Source organism: Ascaphus truei, chromosome 8, assembly GCF_040206685.1.
Source record: "Ascaphus truei isolate aAscTru1 chromosome 8, aAscTru1.hap1, whole genome shotgun sequence".
Taxonomy (NCBI): domain Eukaryota; kingdom Metazoa; phylum Chordata; class Amphibia; order Anura; family Ascaphidae; genus Ascaphus; species Ascaphus truei.
This window is the reverse complement of record NC_134490.1, coordinates 37752916-37772238: the sequence shown is the minus strand read 5'-3', so window position 1 is coordinate 37772238 and position 19323 is coordinate 37752916. Positions and strand designations below refer to the sequence as shown.

The following is a 19323-nucleotide window of genomic DNA, read 5'->3' as shown; positions in this document are numbered from 1 at the left end:
CTAAATATGAACATCTTAATCCTAAATTTAAGTGGCACCGGGATATCTGTCTCTTAGTACCTGCAAGACATGACGTGTCTCTAATCATGTGTGACTCGGTTCCACGGATACACACGTAATTTTTAGCATGTTCAGCAGTGGATGTCACTGGATATTCTCATTTTTAATAAAGTCACTCTTGGTTTGATACGTTCTTAGACATGTCCCATGGCCAACCACAAAACCCCTCCATAAAATGCTTTGAAGCTCGCTCTAAACAGACCATGTTTATAGAAACTTGTCACAGGGGCATATTTTATCCCCATGTCTGGCAAGACAACCGCCCTTATCTCGAGACCGTATCAGTTTGTACCACTAGGTCTGCAAAAGGTGATAACATACCAGAAACCCTCTCTTTGTACTTTTCACACCCAACTTCAATCAAGCCACTTTGAAGCTCCCACAGATTCATGCCAAAACCAGACCCCAAATGTTGCATTTTCAACTTTAAACTGTAGCTCATTAACCCCTTAAATACCTAATACAGCATGGCATTATCATGACACTTGTATTGATTTCATTTCAAATGTTCCTGTCTATGGAAACTTGCTGGCCAAGTTAGGCACTCTTTGACTTCTAGTTCCTTTAATTTAAATATTTGTAGAGTTTACACATTTTTACATACGTACATATGTACGAGTTGTCATTATACAGTATACATACATATCCAGAGTACCTGGAAGATAATTGGAGAGGCCTTCATCCAGCAGTGTATTGACATTGGCTGAAGAAGTTGGGTATGTATGTATGTATTCACACACGCACGCACGCACACACCAAGCACATCCCTTCATTATGGAAAAATCCAAACGTATTTATTAATACATCAATGTTTCCGTCCCCCTCAGGAACTTTCTCAAGACTGAAGCGTTGATGTATTAATAAATACTTTGGGATTTTTCAATGTGCAGCTGCTTTTTGGGAGCACCCCATTTTTGATTACTTTTTGCAGAGTTGTGAGTGCCTTCACCTCCTATCTGCATGCACACACACACATATATATGTGAATGTGTATATAGCAACATGATGAGTTTCCACAGGGTAAAATATTTACATTCTGCAGCCTATGGGAGCGTAGGTAGATTCTTGTTCTAATGCTGCTTTTTTTTTACTCTCCCTGAGTATTAACACTTTCCAATCTTGTATGGATGTCTCTGTCCAGGAGGTCCCCTTGTCTCGCACCTCTTGGACATGTCCCATCTGAGCTGATAATTCACTTTTTATTCTTGTGAGAGTGAAGCAGCCTAGAAGCTACAAGTATCGCTGCTTTCTCTCTGGTACTGTATTATTACTCTCCATGAGTCAGTATTCCGAATCTCTGAGGCAGTATTGTTATTCTCCTTGGTTCTCCCTGTCAGTAGGTTTTGGTGAGAGAGTAGGATAAGATCGTTCTGTCACCTGCAGAGATCTCGCAGCTCATACTACCAGTGTCTGCTAATCCTAACGTTCAGCTGTGAGGGGGCCCAGTCTCAGGCTGACTTAATATATAGGGTGTGTGTGTTGGAGCCATAGATATGTGCGCCTGTGTTAAGCCTATATATTTGTGACAGTTTTTTTTAATGGTGTGTGTGTATGTATATATATATATGTATATAGTGCTTGACAAATCACCCAAAAATCTACTCGCCGAACCAAAAAATCTACTCGCCACCTAGTCCCGCCCCCAACCCCGCCTCTAATCCCGCCCCCAGACCCGCATTTAATAAAAAACATAAATGAAATAAATTGAATAAATTCCTAGTAAGAACATTCGTTTTTGACATAAGTTTATTTATTGTATTACATTATACTACAATTAGTCGTGTGTGTGTGTGTGTGTATAAATGTCGAATCTAGAAAAAAAAGCCAGATGTGAATGACTAGTTTCCTGCGCCCCTTAACTAGTGCACAACGCCAAATACTGAAGCAAATTCAACAATATATTATAGAATTAAAAAGGGGGTAATATATCTGCGTACATGAAAAAAGTTGGTGAAAGGCATGTAGTGTGTATCACACTGTTTACCACTCGGCAGCTGTTAGCTGTAGATTCAGGTGCTTGCTTCCCTCTGCTGCTGCAGCTCAGTTGATTCTGGGGCAGGACGTCAGTCTTTTCACTCCCAAGGGGATTTCCCTTCATGCAGCCAGGTTCAGCAGCTGGTACTGGGGCTCGGTGAAATTGCTCCTGCTTCCTGGCCGATATGAAGCTGCTCCTGTACCTCGGCAGGTGTATCCTCTGCACAGAGGTTAAAACGCAGCTTGCTGGGGTGCCCTCAGCGTGCCACGATGCAGCAGTGGTGGATTCAATAGGGAGGTTTGAACAGTCTTACAAAGTCTCTCACAAGTGTCCAAAACAGCACACAGGATGAAATAAAAACAGGACAGGCCTTTCCCTGAAGAAGTAGTTAATTCTACGAAACTAGTTGGATGTAACATTCTATTGCCTTATATCTGCTTACATTGGCCTTTGTCTATGTATTGGCCTGTCCTGTTTTTATTTCATCCTGTGTGCTGTTTTGGACACTTGTGAGAGACGGTTATGTGGCACTTATTATTTAATGTATAATTATCTCACTGTGGGAGTTGTGGTTTAATTTTTTATAAATTTTTTATCACTAAATTGATGGTATAGTCACTGCACTGTATATATTTATACATTTAAACTTTATAGGTAGTTAGGTAGTAGCGCACAGTTTTGTTTTTTGTGTTTACTGCCCCTTAACTAGTGCCTGGATGCCCCCGCTTCACGATATTTAAAGCAGCAATCCTGCCTGGGATCTTGCCTGATCCGCAGTCCCTCAATGTCCAGGTACCTCATTCCCGCAATGTTATACATTGGAGTGGAGGTGTTCCTTACCTGTCTTCTGGGTTAGGGGGGGTTCCGATGTCTTCCGTGAGAAGCTTGAGTCAGATCTGGAAGAAAGCAGTATAGGTTATTTTGGTGTAGTATAGGGCAGTTAAGATATACAGGGTAAATAAGATATCCAGATCCAGATTGTGAGACAGAGAGCGGGCGAGGCAGAGAGCGGGCGAGGCAGAGAGACGGGACGGTGAGACGGAACGGTGAGAGAGAGAGAGAGAGACGGGACGGTGAGAGAGAGAGAGAGAGAGAGACGGGACGGTGAGAGAGAGACGGGACGGTGAGAGAGAGAGAGAGACGGGACGGTGAGAGAGAGAGAGAGAGACGGGACGGAGAGAGAGAGAGAGAGACGGGACGGAGAGAGAGAGAGAGACGGGACGGTGAGAGAGAGAGAGACGGGACGGTGAGAGAGAGAGACGGGACGGTGAGAGAGAGAGAGAGAGAGAGACGGGACGGTGAGAGAGAGAGAGAGAGAGAGACGGGACGGTGAGAGAGAGAGAGAGACGGGACGGTGAGAGAGAGAGAGAGACGGGACGGTGAGAGAGAGAGAGAGACGGGACGGTGAGAGAGAGAGACGGGACGGTGAGAGAGAGAGACGGGACGGTGAGAGAGAGAGAGAGACGGGACGGTGAGAGAGAGAGAGAGAGACGGGACGGTGAGAGAGAGAGAGAGACGGGACGGTGAGAGCGAGAGAGAGAGAGACGGGACGGTGAGAGAGAGAGAGGGATGGGACGGTGAGAGAGAGAGAGAGACGGGACGGTGAGAGAGAGAGAGAGACGGGACGGTGAGAAAGAGAGAGAGAGAGAGAGGGACGGGACGGTGAGAAAGAGAGAGAGAGAGAGGAACGGGACGGTGAGAAAGAGAGAGAGAGAGAGAGAGGAACGGGACGGTGAGAGAGAGAGGGACGGGACGGTGAGAGAGAGAGAGAGAGGGAAAGGGACGGTGAGAGAGAGAGAGAGAGACGGGACGGTGAGAGAGAGAGAGAGGGACGGTGAGAGAGAGAGACGGGACGGTGAGAGAGAGAGAGAGACGGGACGGTGAGAGAGAGAGAGAGACGGGACGGTGAGAGAGAGAGAGAGACGGGACGGTGAGAGAGAGAGAGAGAGAGACGGGACGGTGAGAGAGAGAGAGAGAGAGACGGGACGGTGAGAGAGAGAGAGAGACGGGACGGTGAGAGAGAGAGAGAGACGGGACAGTGAGAGAGAGAGAGAGAGAGACGGGACGGTGAGAGAGAGAGAGACGGGACGGTGAGAGCGAGAGAGAGAGAGACGGGACGGTGAGAGCGAGAGAGAGAGAGACGGGACGGTGAGAGCGAGAGAGAGAGAGACGGGACGGTGAGAAAGAGAGAGAGAGGGATGGGACGGTGAGAGCGAGAGAGACGGGACGGTGAGAGAGAGAGAGAGACGGGACGGTGAGAGAGAGAGAGAGACGGGACGGTGAGAAAGAGAGAGAGGGATGGGACGGTGAGAGAGAGAGAGAGGAACGGGACGGTGAGAGAGAGAGGGACGGGACGGTGAGAGAGAGAGAGAGAGGGAAAGGGACGGTGAGAGAGAGAGAGAGAGACGGGACGGTGAGAGAGAGGGACGGTGAGAGAGAGAGAGAGAGAGAGAGAGATGGGACGGTGAGAAAGAGAGAGAGGGATGGGACGGTGAGAGAGAGAGAGAGAGGGATGGGACGGTGAGAGAGAGAGGGACGGGACAGTGAGAGAGCGAGAGAGAGAGGGACGGGACGGTGAGAGAGAGAGAGACGGGACGGTGAGAGAGGGTGACTGTGAGGGGGTGGGGTGACGGTGGGGTGATTGGGGTGGTGGGGTGATTGGGGGGGGTGGGGTGACGGGGTGTCTGTCTGAGTGGGGATTACTGACTGTCTGACTGGGTGGGATGACTGGGCGACTGGGCAGGGGGCGGAGGGGGGGTGGGATGACTGACTTTTGACTGGGTGGGGGGGTATGACTGACTGACTGGGTGGGGGGTATGACTGACTGGGTGGTGGGGGTGACTGGGTTCTCTCTCTCTCATACACACACACACACACACACACACACACACACACACACACACACACACACACACACACACACACACACACACTCTCTCATACCCATACACACACACTCTCTCTCATACCCATACACACACACTCTCTCTCATACACACACACACACACACACACACACACACACACACACACTCTTTCATACCCATACACACACACTCTCTTATACACACACACACACTCACTCTCTCTCTCATACCCATACACACTCTCTCCCATACACACTCACTCTCTCTCTCCCATACACACTCACTCTCTCTCTCCCATACACACTCATTCTCTCTCTCCCATACACACACACACACGGGATGGGACGGAGAAACACCCCGTTACTACCTCCCGCGCGGGCAGCGGGAGCGCCGGAGGGGGGGGAAGAGAGAAACACTCGAGCCGCGTGGACAGCGGGAGGGGGGTGAAACATCCGACCTGCGCGGAAAGCGGGAGCTCCGGGGGGGGGAGGGGGAGAGAAACACCCGAGCCGTGCGGACATACACACACACACACACACATACACACACATACACACACACACACACACACACATACACACATACACACATATGCTGGGTGCACACAGAGAACCATACCCACAAAAATAGTACTATATACTTATCAGAAATCCAGGTGCTAGCAGATGGACAGGGAACACCAACCGGTCTGTTAGATACACAAAAAGAGAAAGTCCGCAGCACACTCAAAAATGAAAAAGGAATTATTTAATCTTAGAAAATCATCAGGCAATCACAAAAACTTCAGATCTCTGGAGTTTTTGTGATTGCCTGATGATTTTCTAAGATGAAATAATTCCTTTTTCATTTTTGAGTGTGCTGCGGACTTTATCTTTTTATATATATATATTATTTATTTTAAGCAAAAGGTGTGCTCATTTGCATGTATTTTCCCAGAATCCCTTGCTGCAGTGGGAGCACTGTGTGCTGGGTGATAATGGTGAAAGGCGGGGTTGCAGTCCTGTCTAAGACATGCAGATGAGCATACAGTAATATTTCCATTTGCTATATGCTTTACTGTGGAGGGTTTTTGCCACTTTTTTTACCCACCATAGCTTAACCGTGTGTATGTATATATGTATATATATATATATATATGTATATGTGTATGTATGTATGCATGTATGTATGTGGGCTCCGGGTATACGGCGGGTTCCGTTCCAGAGGCCCGCCGTATAGCGGAATGCGGATCCGGCGATTTTCAGTGCTTGCTCATGCGCAAACCGGCATTTTCGCCGTTCTGCGCATGTGCGATCTATACGCTGCGCGTGCAAACTGCACCGGGCGCACCCGCCCGTTCTGCGCATGCGCTATTTCAGATTCAACATGGCGGCCCCCTTCTCGGTACCGCCGTATCAGCGGAGCGCCGAGAAGCAGGGCCCTGCTGTGTGTGTGTGTGTGCTCCATAGTGTAAATCTGTATAGATATGTATTGCCAAGGATAAAAAGTTAAGAGAGAACACTCTCACAAACGGAGCTAGAACATGCGCGTTTAGAGAGAATATCTCTGGTGGTTGTTACTCATCTGCAGGGAATCAAGACCTCCAGATTGTAGGTAATGGAGCAGAGTCCTGAGAGTCCGCTGCAGCTCACAAACCAATGTTAGACTCAGCTACCATGTAGCAGTAAGGATAGCAGCCTTGCAAAATACACAGTGTGCACGGTATACAGCTGCTCGTAGGCATTCACGAGCGTGGTGATGTCATCTGTCTGTACCATCCGGGTCCCTACGCGTTTCGTCAACACAAAATATGTTAGCAGGAAGTAATACATTTTAGCCAGAAAATATCAAGCCTACAAGCACGTCAAGGTAAAGCTTATTGCTCTCTCACTGGGATACTGATATAACACGTGTGCATGGACCTGCTGTTTTGGCCAAAAGATTGAACTAAATGACCTATACTTACGAGAAAAATATATATATATATAAACATTTACTAAATAATACCTCTGACTATACAACGTACCATCCTGCTGGCTTTCCCCATTACTATGTAACATGGCTCGCCTGCATTTAAGTCAGCTAAAATAATGACTCCCAGGTCCCGTTCCTCTATAGTAGTTGTTGACATTGTCACAATTTGGCCTCTATCTCGCCTTTGGATTTTTGTGACCCAAGTGCATGATTTTCCACTTTTGCAATGACATGGTAGTTGCCACGCTCTTCACCATTTCTCTAATCCAGGGGGTGGCCAAACTGGGGGGGCGCGAGATTTTCTGGGAGGGCGCGACGGTTACAGAGGCCCCCGCGCGAATCCCCGAATTCATCTAAATGAAATGCCGGGAATCGCGCGAGGACTCTGTAATTTTACTTTCCTTAACTTTCCGGCAACGCGACATCATTTTGACGCCGGAGCCGAGCAGGGGGAGTGAGAGTGGGAGTGGGGGTGGCGCGCGATCAGAGGATGAGATCAGGCAGGGGGCTGCAGGGAGAAGAGTTTGCACACCCCTGCTCTAATTTACTTAATCATCCTTTTTTTTCTTTCTAGCTCCTTGTATCAACCCAATGTCATATCTTTGTGGGTTTTGCATACAGTGTATACCAGTAGTGGGCAACTCCAGTCCTCAAGAGCCACCAACAGGATAAGGATATCCCTGCTTCAGCAGAGATGGGTCAGTCTTTGACTGAACCACTGATTGAGTCACCTGTGCTGAAGCAGGGATATCCTTAAAACCTGACCTGTTGGTGGCCCTTGAGGACTGGAGTTGCCCACCCCTGGTGTATACAGTGAGAGACACTCAAGATGAACACAGGGTGCAGTGGGTGGGAACAATACAATGCCCACACAGGAGGTGCCCCTCCCTTATGCTTCTCTTCCTCCTCCTCAGGTTCTACTGGGACTTCACAATGCTGCTGTTCATGGTAGGGAACCTGATCATCATCCCTGTGGGCATCACCTTCTTCAAGGACGAGACGACCACGCCGTGGATCGTGTTTAACGTGATATCGGACACCTTCTTCCTCATGGACCTGGTGCTGAATTTCCGCACGGGCATTGTGATCGAGGACAACACGGAGATCGTCCTGGACCCGCAGAAGATCAAGCGGAAGTACCTGCGCACGTGGTTTGTGGTGGACTTCGTGTCCTCCATCCCCGTGGATTACATCTTCCTCATCGTGGAGAAGGGGATCGACTCTGAGGTGTACAAGACGGCCCGTGCACTGCGAATTGTGAGGTTCACCAAGATCCTCAGCCTCCTGCGGCTCCTCCGACTCTCCCGGCTCATCCGATACATCCACCAGTGGGAAGAGGTGAGTGTGACAATGTAAGTGTGTGTCTGTCATCAGAGATGTACCAATGGGAGGAGATGAGTGTGAGTGGGTCAAATGTATGTACATCACTGGGAGGAGGTGAGTGTAAATGATCAGATACACACACTAGTGGGAGGAGGAGGAGGAGGTGTGTGTGTGTGTGTGTGTGTGTGTGTGTGTGTGTGTGTGTGTGTGTGTGTGTGTGTGTGTGTGTGTGTGTGTGTTTCTATCATCTGCTAATATACATCAGTGTGTGAGTCATCGGATTCATCCACTGAATCCACCAGTGGAAGGTGAGTGTGCATATATATATATATATATATATATATAGACCATACGATACCGGTTGCAACACGACATCAAGGGACAGCACGCAGGTAAGTAAATCAAAAATTTTCTATATTTGATAGAAGACACAAAAACCGACGTTTCGGTCCCCCAGTGGGACCTTTCTCAAGGTGGTGCTTGAGAAAGGTCCCACTGGGGGACCGAAACGTCGGTTTTTGTGTCTTCTATCAAATATAGAACATTTTTGATTTACTTACCTGCGTGCTGTCCCTTGATGTCGTGTTGCAACCGGTATCGTATGGTCTGTTATTGCTTTATGGGATAAGCACCAAAACTTATTTACTTGCATATGGTGTGCCGGCTGTGCAGAAACCTAGAATGGGTACTCTAAACACCTGAAGGGTGATATGAGGAACACATTAAAACATATACTTTATTATCCAAATTAAAATAATGGGTATTAAAACGAAAATTAAACCCTCCGATCCTATGAGTATGAACACTCAATTAAGTGTTCTGGATCAAACTTAAATACACTGCACTTAAACACTATTGTGTACTGCAGTATGAACAAGTGGGTGTGATAGACCACTGTTCAGTGTGAACCAGGATGCCGCTAAAAACGCTACTGTGTTAGTGTGTGCTAGTATAGAGACCCTGAGATAATAATAAATAGCAACTTGACACGAATAAGTGGACCCTAGCCAGGTCTGCCAGTGTACTGAGGGGCAAGGTATCTGACTAGATGATGCAGGTCCTAGCCACATGTAGGTATGGCATGACGGTGTGGAGTCACGTTGCTTAAAGGTGTTAATGACCAGAAAATCAGGGTCTAGACAATATAGCTCAGTTCCACAGGCGCTCACGCAGACAGGCGCTCACGCAGACAGGCGCTCACGCAGACAGGCGCTCACGCAGACAGGCGCTCACGCAGACAGGCGCTCACGCAGACAGGCGCTCACGCAGACAGGCGCTCACGCAGACAGGCGCTCACGCAGACAGGCGCTCACGCAGACAGGCGCTCACGCAGACAGGCGCTCACGCAGACAGGCGCTCACGCAGACAGGCGCTCACGCAGACAGGCACTCACGCAGACAGGCACTCACGCAGACAGGCACTCACGCAGACAGGCACTCACGCAGACAGGCACTCACGCAGACAGGCACTCACGCAGACAGGCACTCACGCAGACAGGCACTCACGCAGACAGGCACTCACGCAGACAGGCACTCACGCAGACAGGCACTCACGCAGACAGGCACTCACGCAGACAGGCACTCACGCAGACAGGCACTCACGCAGACAGGCACTCAGGCACTCAGGCACTCAGGCAGGCACTTGCACTCAGGCACACACACAGCCGAACGCACAAAACAGACACACAAGCAGCTCTCCTCCCCTCCTCCCCATTGGCTGACTCGCGTACCACGTGACGGGTCAGCGCTGGAAAACACAATCCGGTTGTAGCTCCAGCAGGCTGACGCGTCACAGTACGTAGGCAGCGGGGGCAAGGACCATTCGATTAAGGGTCTGGTGGCCCGCGGCCTCGCGCTCCGCCGGCCGCAGCGGGTTGGCAGCTTTAGTATACAGCTTACTGCTACTGTGTGACAGAGTAACAGCTCCTGGTTAGCCGAGCTCCCTTTAGATCATCCGATCAGTATAGGGAACTCATTTGATAAATAGCATGCAGCAGTTACTGGCGAACACTGCCGCCAGCTGACTCGCGGGTAGGCATGCGAGTCTTGCGCGGGGGTTCATCTATTTGTTTATATAATATACAGGCAGTCCTCATTTTACAACGCTTCGCTTTACAACGAATGGCTTATCCAACGCTATGCAATGCATACCTATGTTCATTTTTACAACGCCAAAACGGCTTATCCAACGCTCATACAACGCTTTGCAACGTTGTGTATGTGTGTATATATATACAAATTCACATAAACAACGTTGCAAAGCGTCGTAAGAGCATATATATATAATATTATACTATATAATATTATATTATACTATATAATATAGTATTTATTATGTAATATTATATATATAATACAGTATATACACTATATAATTTATATATGTTCTGCATATCTTATTGCCTGCATAAAATATTTGGTGTATTTTAGTGTTAAAAATGCCTTCAGGAACGGAACCTTTAATTTAAACAGTGTTCCTATGGGATAACGTGTTTCGCTTTACAACGTTTCGCTTTACAACGCCATTTTGAGTAACACATTGTGTCGGATAACCGAGGACTACATATATATATATAAAACAAGGCTTCCCTTTCCTTATGTTTTTTCCCCGTGTTTCCTAGTTCCTCTTTCCTTGTCATATGTTTTGTTTGTTTGTGTGTTTGGTTTGTAATGACTTTGCTTTGTGCTATTGAGTACTAGCTACTCTCCTCTTATACATTTAGCTATTAATTACTTTGATCCATCACTTGTCATTGACACTGTGATTTTATATATATATATATACACACACACACACACACACACACACACACACACACACACACACACACACACACACACACACACACACACACACACACACACACACACACACACACACACACTAATGGGAGGAGGTGCATGTGTGATTTATGGGATTTATACACCAGTGGGAGAACGTGAGTAAGTTATTTATCATCTATATAAACCACTGAGAGGTGAATCATCTGATACTCACCAGTGGGGTGAGTGTGAGTGAGTGTGTAACCAGTTGTATACACCAGGGGAGTGAGGAGTGTGTAATCTTGTGTCACCATTTATACACAGGCTTGTGTGTGTGCGTCTGTGTCTTTGCTGCAACTTGTGCATAGCATATGATGTCACACACACACACACAATAAAGTGTTATACCAGGCATTATAGCATAATTAAGGGGTTTATTTGCAGGTTGCAAACGCACAACATTTCGGGGACCTCCCTTCCTCAGGTGCGATATTGTGCGTTTGCAACCTGCAAATAAACCCCTTTATTGTGCTATAATGCCTGGTATAACACTTTATTAGAATAGTGCGGCAAGAAGATATCTAGCTCCAAATCCAAAGCACTATGTAAGAGCATGGAGACCCCCATAAAACAGACCATGTGTACGGGGCTCAGACGCTGCGCTGTATACAGAGGGGTCAGTGCTGTGCGGGTAATAACACTGATTTCTATCAGAACACAGTGACGGAATAAGCAGATGCTGCGGTTCTATTAGGGACACATCCTCTCCTGCGGCTGTTGCCACATGTGACACATCAGGTACTGAGAACCCAGTCAGCACCTGCATGTCACTATTCTTCTGGCGCTGGGTTTGTAAGTATGTCTGGATTTGGGAGCACGGTGCCTTTTTCTAGAGTTTGGCTTGTATGGCTCTCTTGATTTTGGTGCCTCTGTATGTGCCAGATTCTAATTCAATGTGTGTTCTGGATTTGGGCCCTTCCTCCCCTCCTGGATTCTGGGTTTCCCCCTGACCCTTTTCTGAATTTGGGGTCTCCTTGCCATTTTCCATCTATGTGCCCGTTGCCCCTTTTCTGGATCTTCAAGCTACTCTGGACTTGGATTCTTCGCCCGTTTCTGGAATGTCTGTTTCTTTCCTGGACCCTTCCACATGACCCCCTCTCGGCTGTGTTTCTCGACCTCACCTCCACACCCCCCCCCCCCCGGTCTTCTGTCCCCAGATTTTCCACATGACCTATGACCTGGCCAGCGCGGTGATGCGCATCTTTAACCTGATCGCCATGATGCTCCTGCTGTGCCACTGGGACGGCTGTCTGCAGTTCCTGGTCCCCATGCTGCAGGACTTCCCCAGTAACTGCTGGGTCTCCATCAACAGCATGGTGGTGAGTGCTCCGGCGTCACTTAACCTCTCTCCTCCTGTCGCCTCGCTCCGCACACCGGGTGCCGTGCCGTCCGAACATTGGGGGAGATTCATAATCTTTTGGAAAAACAATGTTAATACTATAACCTATAATGTCTGTATGTAACACTCTGCCCCGAATGAGTTTAACGAGTCCCTGCCCTGAAGAGCGTACACTCTAATTTTGGTATCTTGAGGCACAGGGAGATGGTGACGGGCCCCAGGAGAGCGGACACTGCGGTTTGAACCATGCTCACCCACTGCAAAGACCATGTTCTTACCACTGCTCTTTAATTGCATCACATTATTCCCGCCCGGCCACCTCTGGGGTGGGATCCCGCAGCTCTGCGTGAAGGGAGGAGAGGGCCACACTGGAATTGGGCGCAGTGCCACTGCTTTATAAGCGCGGGGAGCAGCGAGTCTCCAAATATCTGCAGAGCGAAAATGTGACTCGCACTCCTAATGTCTGCAATGTGTGAGGGACACTGATAGACTAGGGGACCCCGTCCTAAATCCTCGTAAAACCTCCCCCCCCTTCCCCTTGGAGAAATGGCCTGCAGTGAATCCTCAGGGTCTCTCTGGCGGTGATGGTGTTAAGTCCTTGAAACCCGCAGCGCCCGGCTTGGCACGTTAGGCAGGTGCCAGGAAGCCGCATGGTGGCACATGAGATGTCACAGAGGGGACGGCCAGTGCCCAGGAGAGAGGGATCAATAACCTTCTGATAACATGGCCTCTGTCTCTGAAAGCGGCGTTGAAACGCACATCTCAGCAGTGTTAATTATAGATTTCTCTCCTCTCTGCCTTTCACCTTCCTCCTTCCTTCTCTTCACCTCCAAGTTACTTCTTATAACTTTTTCCTTTTCTCTCTTCCCTTCCCTCTTTCTTTCCCCCTCTTACACTTTCTATTTTGGCATTTTTTCTCTCTTTCCTCCTATTTTCCTTCCCCTTTTCCCCTATCGCACCTTCTCCCCATCTCTCCATCTCTCCTTTTTCTTTCCCCCTCTCTACCTTAACCTCTCCTCTACTTCTCCTCCCATCTCTCCCCCTTCTCCTCCCATCTCTCCCCCTTCTCCTCCCTTCTCTCCCCTTCTCCTCCCTCCTTTCCCCTTCTCCTCCCTCCTCGCCCCCCTCCCCCCTTCTCCCTCCCGCCACTCTCCCCCACATCCCCCCTTCTCCTCCCTTTCCCCCTTCTCGCCTTCTCTCCCCCTTCTCGCCTTCTCTCCCCCTTCTCGCCTTCTCTCTCTTTCCCCTTTCTTGCCTTCTCTTTCTCTCTCTCTCCTTCTCTTCCACCCTCCCTCTCTCCTTTCAGTCCCTCAGCCCCAGGGAGTCACTCAGTCCTGCTACCTTGGGTAATGTGTGTGCATTGCAGTCTGTGGTTTTCCCTGGCACTGCATGGGTTGGGTTGTCTCTCTTTCGTAATTGAGTCTGTGCGAGTTCAGGGTCATGTATGGGATACGGGAGGGAAACATGCAACACATGATGATGCATGAATGTGGGACACCGTGTTATACACAGGTATGTGCGTGCGCTTTATTGATGCACAGTCCTAGACATTTGCAGCACTGCATCTTTACATGAATCCTTGTTGTCCTAGCGGTGTACAGCACGTGTCCCTGCATACTACATACACACTGGCACATCCGTGGCATGCTCCATACATGCCACACGTTGGCAGCATGGGCACGAATAGCTGGGTATGTGCACTGGGCTAACTGGTTATGACGGGGTGGGGGCGCATTTTGCTCCCTGGGTTGGAGTGTGGGGGCAGTGCCAGGGGGAGCCTCACACTGCATCTATTTCCTCACTGGCGGGCAAAGGAGGGGACGGGAGCTGCCCATGTGCCAGGAATGAATGTCTCCCTCCCTCTCCCCCTGCAGAATGACTCCTGGAGTGAGCTGTACTCCTTTGCGCTGTTCAAGGCCATGAGTCACATGCTGTGCATTGGTTACGGGCGGCAGGCTCCCGAGAGCATGTCTGACATCTGGCTGACCATGCTGAGCATGATCGTGGGCGCCACATGCTACGCCGTGTTCATAGGACACGCCACGGCGCTCATACAGTCCCTGGACTCCTCCCGCAGGCAGTACCAGGAGAAGGTGAGGGATTGGGGTTGGCATGGGGCAGAGAGGGCGTCAGTGTAAGGTAATGACCTCAGCACTGATGGTAATAACTTCACTATGCCCTCCATGTATAGGGATCTCACTGTCGCCTCAATATAAGCAGGGGGAGCAGTACATGTACCCTCTCACTCAGTATAATGATGTCATTGTCCCCTCCGTGTCACAGTATAAGCAGATGGAGCAGTACATTTCCCCTCTCTCATTATAATGATGTCATTGTCCCCTCCGTGTCACAGTATAAGCAGGTGGAGCAGTACGTGTCCCCTCTCTCAGTATAATGATGTAATTGTCCCCTCCGTGTCACAGTATAAGCAGGTGGAGCAGTACGTGTCCCCTCTCTCAGTAAAATGATGTCATTGTCCCCTCCGTGTCACAGTATAAGCAGGTGGAGCAGTACATGTCCTCTCTCAGTATAATGATGTCATTGTCCTCTCCGTGTCACAGTATAAGCAGGTGGAGCAGTACATGTCCCCTCTCTCAGTATAATGATGTAATTGTCCCCTCCGTGTCACAGTATAAGCAGGTGGAGCAGTACGTGTCCCCTCTCTCAGTAAAATGATGTCATTGTCCCCTCCGTGTCACAGTATAAGCAGGTGGAGCAGTACATGTCCTCTCTCAGTATAATGATGTCATTGTCCTCTCCGTGTCACAGTATAAGCAGGTGGAGCAGTACATGTCCTTCCACAAGCTCCCCGCTGATTTCCGGCAGAGGCTCCACGATTATTATGAGCACCGTTACCAGGGGAAGATGTTTGATGAGGATAGTATCTTGGAGGAGCTGAATGAACCCCTCCGTGAGGTAAGATGCTGAACATTAGGAAGGTTTGTGCTGGTTGTGTTATTATATTGGTGATGGTTGAATGGGAATAGGTTATTGATCATTAATATATCCCTCCCTCTCTCTCTCTTTTTCCCTTTGCCTTCTTTCTATCCCTCCCTCTTCCTTAATATCTTCCCTTCTTTCCCTCTTTATCTCCCCCCCCCCCCCCCCGTCTCCTCCCCCCCACCCCCTCCATCAGGAGATAGTGAACTATAATTGCCGGAAGCTGGTAGCGTCCATGCCACTCTTTGCCAACGCTGACCCCTGCTTTGTCACGGCCATGCTGACTAAGCTGAAGTTTGAGGTCTTCCAGCCCACTGATTACATCATCCGTGAGGGTACCATCGGCAAGAAGATGTTCTTCATCCAGCATGGGGTGGTCAGTGTCCTCACCAAGGGCAACAAGGAGGTCAAACTCTCTGACGGCTCATACTTTGGAGGTGAGAAACCCCTTCCATTCCCACCCTCTGCTCTCTCCTCTCCCAGACTGTCAGCTCCTAGGACCAGAAATATATCATTACTAGCTGTACCCCGGCGTATCATACACTGATCTAGGAGATCTGAAAGGTTATTAAACGAAAAACATTACTCTTTGTTTTCACCCCTCCCTGTAATGCCTTGCTGTCTCTTGTCCCGTCTTCCCCACCTTACTCTCTCCTCCATCATGCCCAAACTCATTGTACTCTCCTTCCCTTTCTTTGCACTCCATGCCTTTCTGTGTCTGCTTCTCTCTGTGCACAATACACTCCCTGCTCTCCTACTCATGTCATCTGTCTTCTACTCACCTTGCTGTCTCTCCTCCCCTCCTCTTTGTTACTCCTTCCAGTCCCATGTGCACACTGCTCTCTTCCATTCACAGAGGGGGAGGGATGTGTAATCTCATTTGGTGTTCTTCGGTGAGTGACAGGCCGTTCAGCCTATCACAGACTGATGTGCAGACATCCTTAGGCATATATATACAGATGCAGCGGCCCGTTATCCGACCATTTACATGGTTTGAATGACGCAATATAGTGCCTCGTGGTCCGAGTTGGTCGTCTGCAGACTTAACGGATTAACACAGCATGGGTCCTTGATAAAGTGCTTGGTGCACGAAACATGTAGGAGGGTTTTTTGCACCTCCATTCCTTCTTTAATGGACCAATAAAGTTAATTTTTTAGTAGTTTTTGACCCACTCTCTTCTTGCTGTGCGCCTTTACCTCTATGGATGTTTAACTGGCCAATAATGCCCTGGCTGGGGTTAAAGTCCCTGGCTTCGCCTCGGGCCTTCAATTCTTCCAGCCAGGCATTATTGGCCAGTAATGTCCTGTTCTTCTGGGATTATTACTTAAATAAAAGCCTGTCAATATTGACAGGTTTTACTTTCCTCACCTTCTCTCTCTCTCTCTCTCTCTCTCTCTCTCTCTCTCTCTCTCTCTCTCTCTCTCTCTCTCTCTCTCTCTCTCTCTCTCTCTCTCTCTCTCCCTCTCCCTCTCCCTCTCCCCTCTCCCTCTCTCCCTCTCCCTCTCCCTCTCCCTCTCCCTCTCCCTCTCCCTCTCCTCTCCCTCTCCCTCTCCCTCCCTTTTCTCCCTCTCCCCACTCTCTCTCTCTCTCCCCCCCCCCCTCCCTCCTTTCTCCCTCCTCCCCACTTTCTCTCCTCTTGCGCCCCTTCTCTTGCGCCCCCCTCTCTTGCGCCCCCCTCTCTCTCGCCCCCCCCTCTCTCCGCCCCCGCTCTCTCTCCCCACTCTCCCTCTTCTTTCTTTCTTCCCCTCCTTTCTTTCTTTCTCCCCCCTTCTTTCTTTCTTTCCTTCTTTCTTTCTTTCTTTCTTTCCTTTTTTCTTTTTTTCTTTCTTTTTTTCTTTCTTTTTTTCTCCCCCCTTCTTCCTTTCTCCCCCTTCTTCCTTTCTCCCCCTTCTTCCTTTCTCCCCCTTCTTCCTTTCTCCCCCTTCTTTCTCCCCCTTCTTTCTTTCTCCCCCTTTCTTTCTTTCTCCCCCTTCTTTCTTTCTCCCCCTTCTTTCTTTCTCCCCCTTCTTTCTTTCTCCCCCTTCTTTCTTTCACTGCATCTTTCATTTAATACCTTATGATGCCCCAATTCTTTCTGCCTCTCTACATCTACATCGCCAGTTTTCTCCTCACGGTCAACTAACTAACTTCGCTTTCTTTCATCTTCCTTCTGTCTAAACGTTCTAGCTATCTGACTCCATATCTGCCACCAGGCTATGTGCATTAAGATGTCCCCTATTGAGCTCATGCAAAATACAGACATACAAGACCCACTGGCTTTGATAGAGAGAGATGGATATTATATATATTAGATATATATATATTAGATATTGATTTGGGGCTTTTTAAATGGGAAGCTTCTCTTAACCAAAGTTAATTATGAACAGGGGCACGTACTGTAGGGTAGCTTTAGAGCAGGGGTGCGCAAACTGGGGGGCGCAATTAAATGCCGGGGGACCGTGCGAGGCCTCTTTAACGCACTTACCTTCCAGCGACATGTCGTCATGGTAACTCGGCGTCAAATGACACCGCGGGTCACGTTGCCATGGCGACGTTACACGAGTCTGCGCGTCATTTGATGCCAGGGCCGGGGGGGGGGGGGGGTGGCGAGACACCGAGGAGAGCAGGCAGGGGTACGCACGGGGAAAGTTTGCGCACCCCTGATTTAGGGGATTGGCGACGTATGTCTTCCAATCCAACAAGTAGATGTATTTTTTCCATAATACTTTAAACCATTAGGGGCAAAGGAGGTGACATTTTTACAGAAAAAAATATTCATTTCAACTGGACGTTTTCCTTTAATGCAGATCAGGTTTTGGGGACCCTAAGCGGCCCCACTTTTGCTGGATATATATGGGCCCTAATGTCCCCACAGTAATCCAATACTCAGGAGAGGGCATACAATCGTCACCCAATCTTTTGTGATCAGTTGGTAAGGGGAAATTTTTCATGTGGAGCAGGAGTCCCAGTCTCCAAGCGCCACCAACAGGTCAGGTTAATGACTGAGCCACCTGTGCTGAAGCAGGCATATCGTGGAAAGCTGACCTGTTGGTGGCCCTTGAGGACTGGAGTTGCCCACCCCTGCCTTTCCCCTGTTACCTGATTGAGGGGACCAGCCGGGGGGAGGAGGCGCTTTTCCTATGCGTGGTCCTGCTCAACGCGCGGTGACATCACTAAGGGGAGGGGCTAGGGAAGTTAAACCCCTCCCATTTTCAGATGTCTCTCAATCTAATGTAACCCATTAAAGGAGCCATCCCTCCTGGAACCTTTAGTGTACTAATAGCAGTGACATGTTTAAGGGATCACATCTGGGTGACCGACACCTTTTTATTACAGAAATCTGACACCTTGAAGTATTGTTAAATCCATTATATCGCGGCAGTTTGTACATACGGCTGGATTTCCTGTGACTACTCCCATTTAGGAGAAGTCATTGTGTGTTCAGCGAGAGTTTGCACAATGAAGCACCCCAGCCTCTCCTTCCCCCCCCCCCCCTCCTCATCTTTATTGGCTCTCTGGTAAGAACAGCGTGGAATGAGTGTCAAGGAAAGCACTTGGTTAACAGAAGCCCCCTGAGGAAATGCAGTTTGTCAATAATGTCTAGAGATACAAAAGCAGCCAGATCTTTGCTTTTAGCGTGGTTAGATTCATCTAAGGACGCTGGTTAGATTGTTCAGTGGTTTACAAATGGTTGTAGTTTGGGTGGCTAGGTGGGATTGCGCCATTAAGTGCGTCACTGCCGTGAGTTAATCGGGTCCCTGCTTTATGTTGCATGTATGGCGCTTTGCAGCCCCCTCTGGCAGGGAGAGGGTTAAAAACAAAGGGCAGATCTGGTGGTGATGAATGCAGGTGGCGCATGCGGAGTGGGGCACTTGTGATTGGTCACTTTCCCCCGGCAGAGATCTGTCTGCTGACCCGGGGCCGGCGCACAGCGAGCGTGCGCTCGGACACATACTGCCGGCTCTACTCGCTCTCCGTGGATCACTTTAACGAGGTGCTGGAGGAGTACCCCATGATGCGCCGCGCGTTCGAGACGGTGGCCATAGACCGGCTGGACAGGATCG

General features: G+C 49.1%; 1 protein-coding gene across 1 annotated transcript in view; it reads left to right on the top strand.

Annotated features, from left to right (window-relative positions):
- Positions 1–19323, top strand: part of HCN2 (hyperpolarization activated cyclic nucleotide gated potassium and sodium channel 2) — a 53942-nt gene that overhangs the window by 26333 nt on the left and 8286 nt on the right. The window contains exons 2-7 of the mRNA XM_075611499.1: positions 7770–8193; positions 12158–12319; positions 14214–14432; positions 15109–15255; positions 15476–15716; positions 19159–19323. Coding sequence (XP_075467614.1) covers positions 7770–8193; positions 12158–12319; positions 14214–14432; positions 15109–15255; positions 15476–15716; positions 19159–19323 — 1358 coding nt within the window. The remainder of the gene's footprint in view (positions 1–7769; positions 8194–12157; positions 12320–14213; positions 14433–15108; positions 15256–15475; positions 15717–19158) is intronic.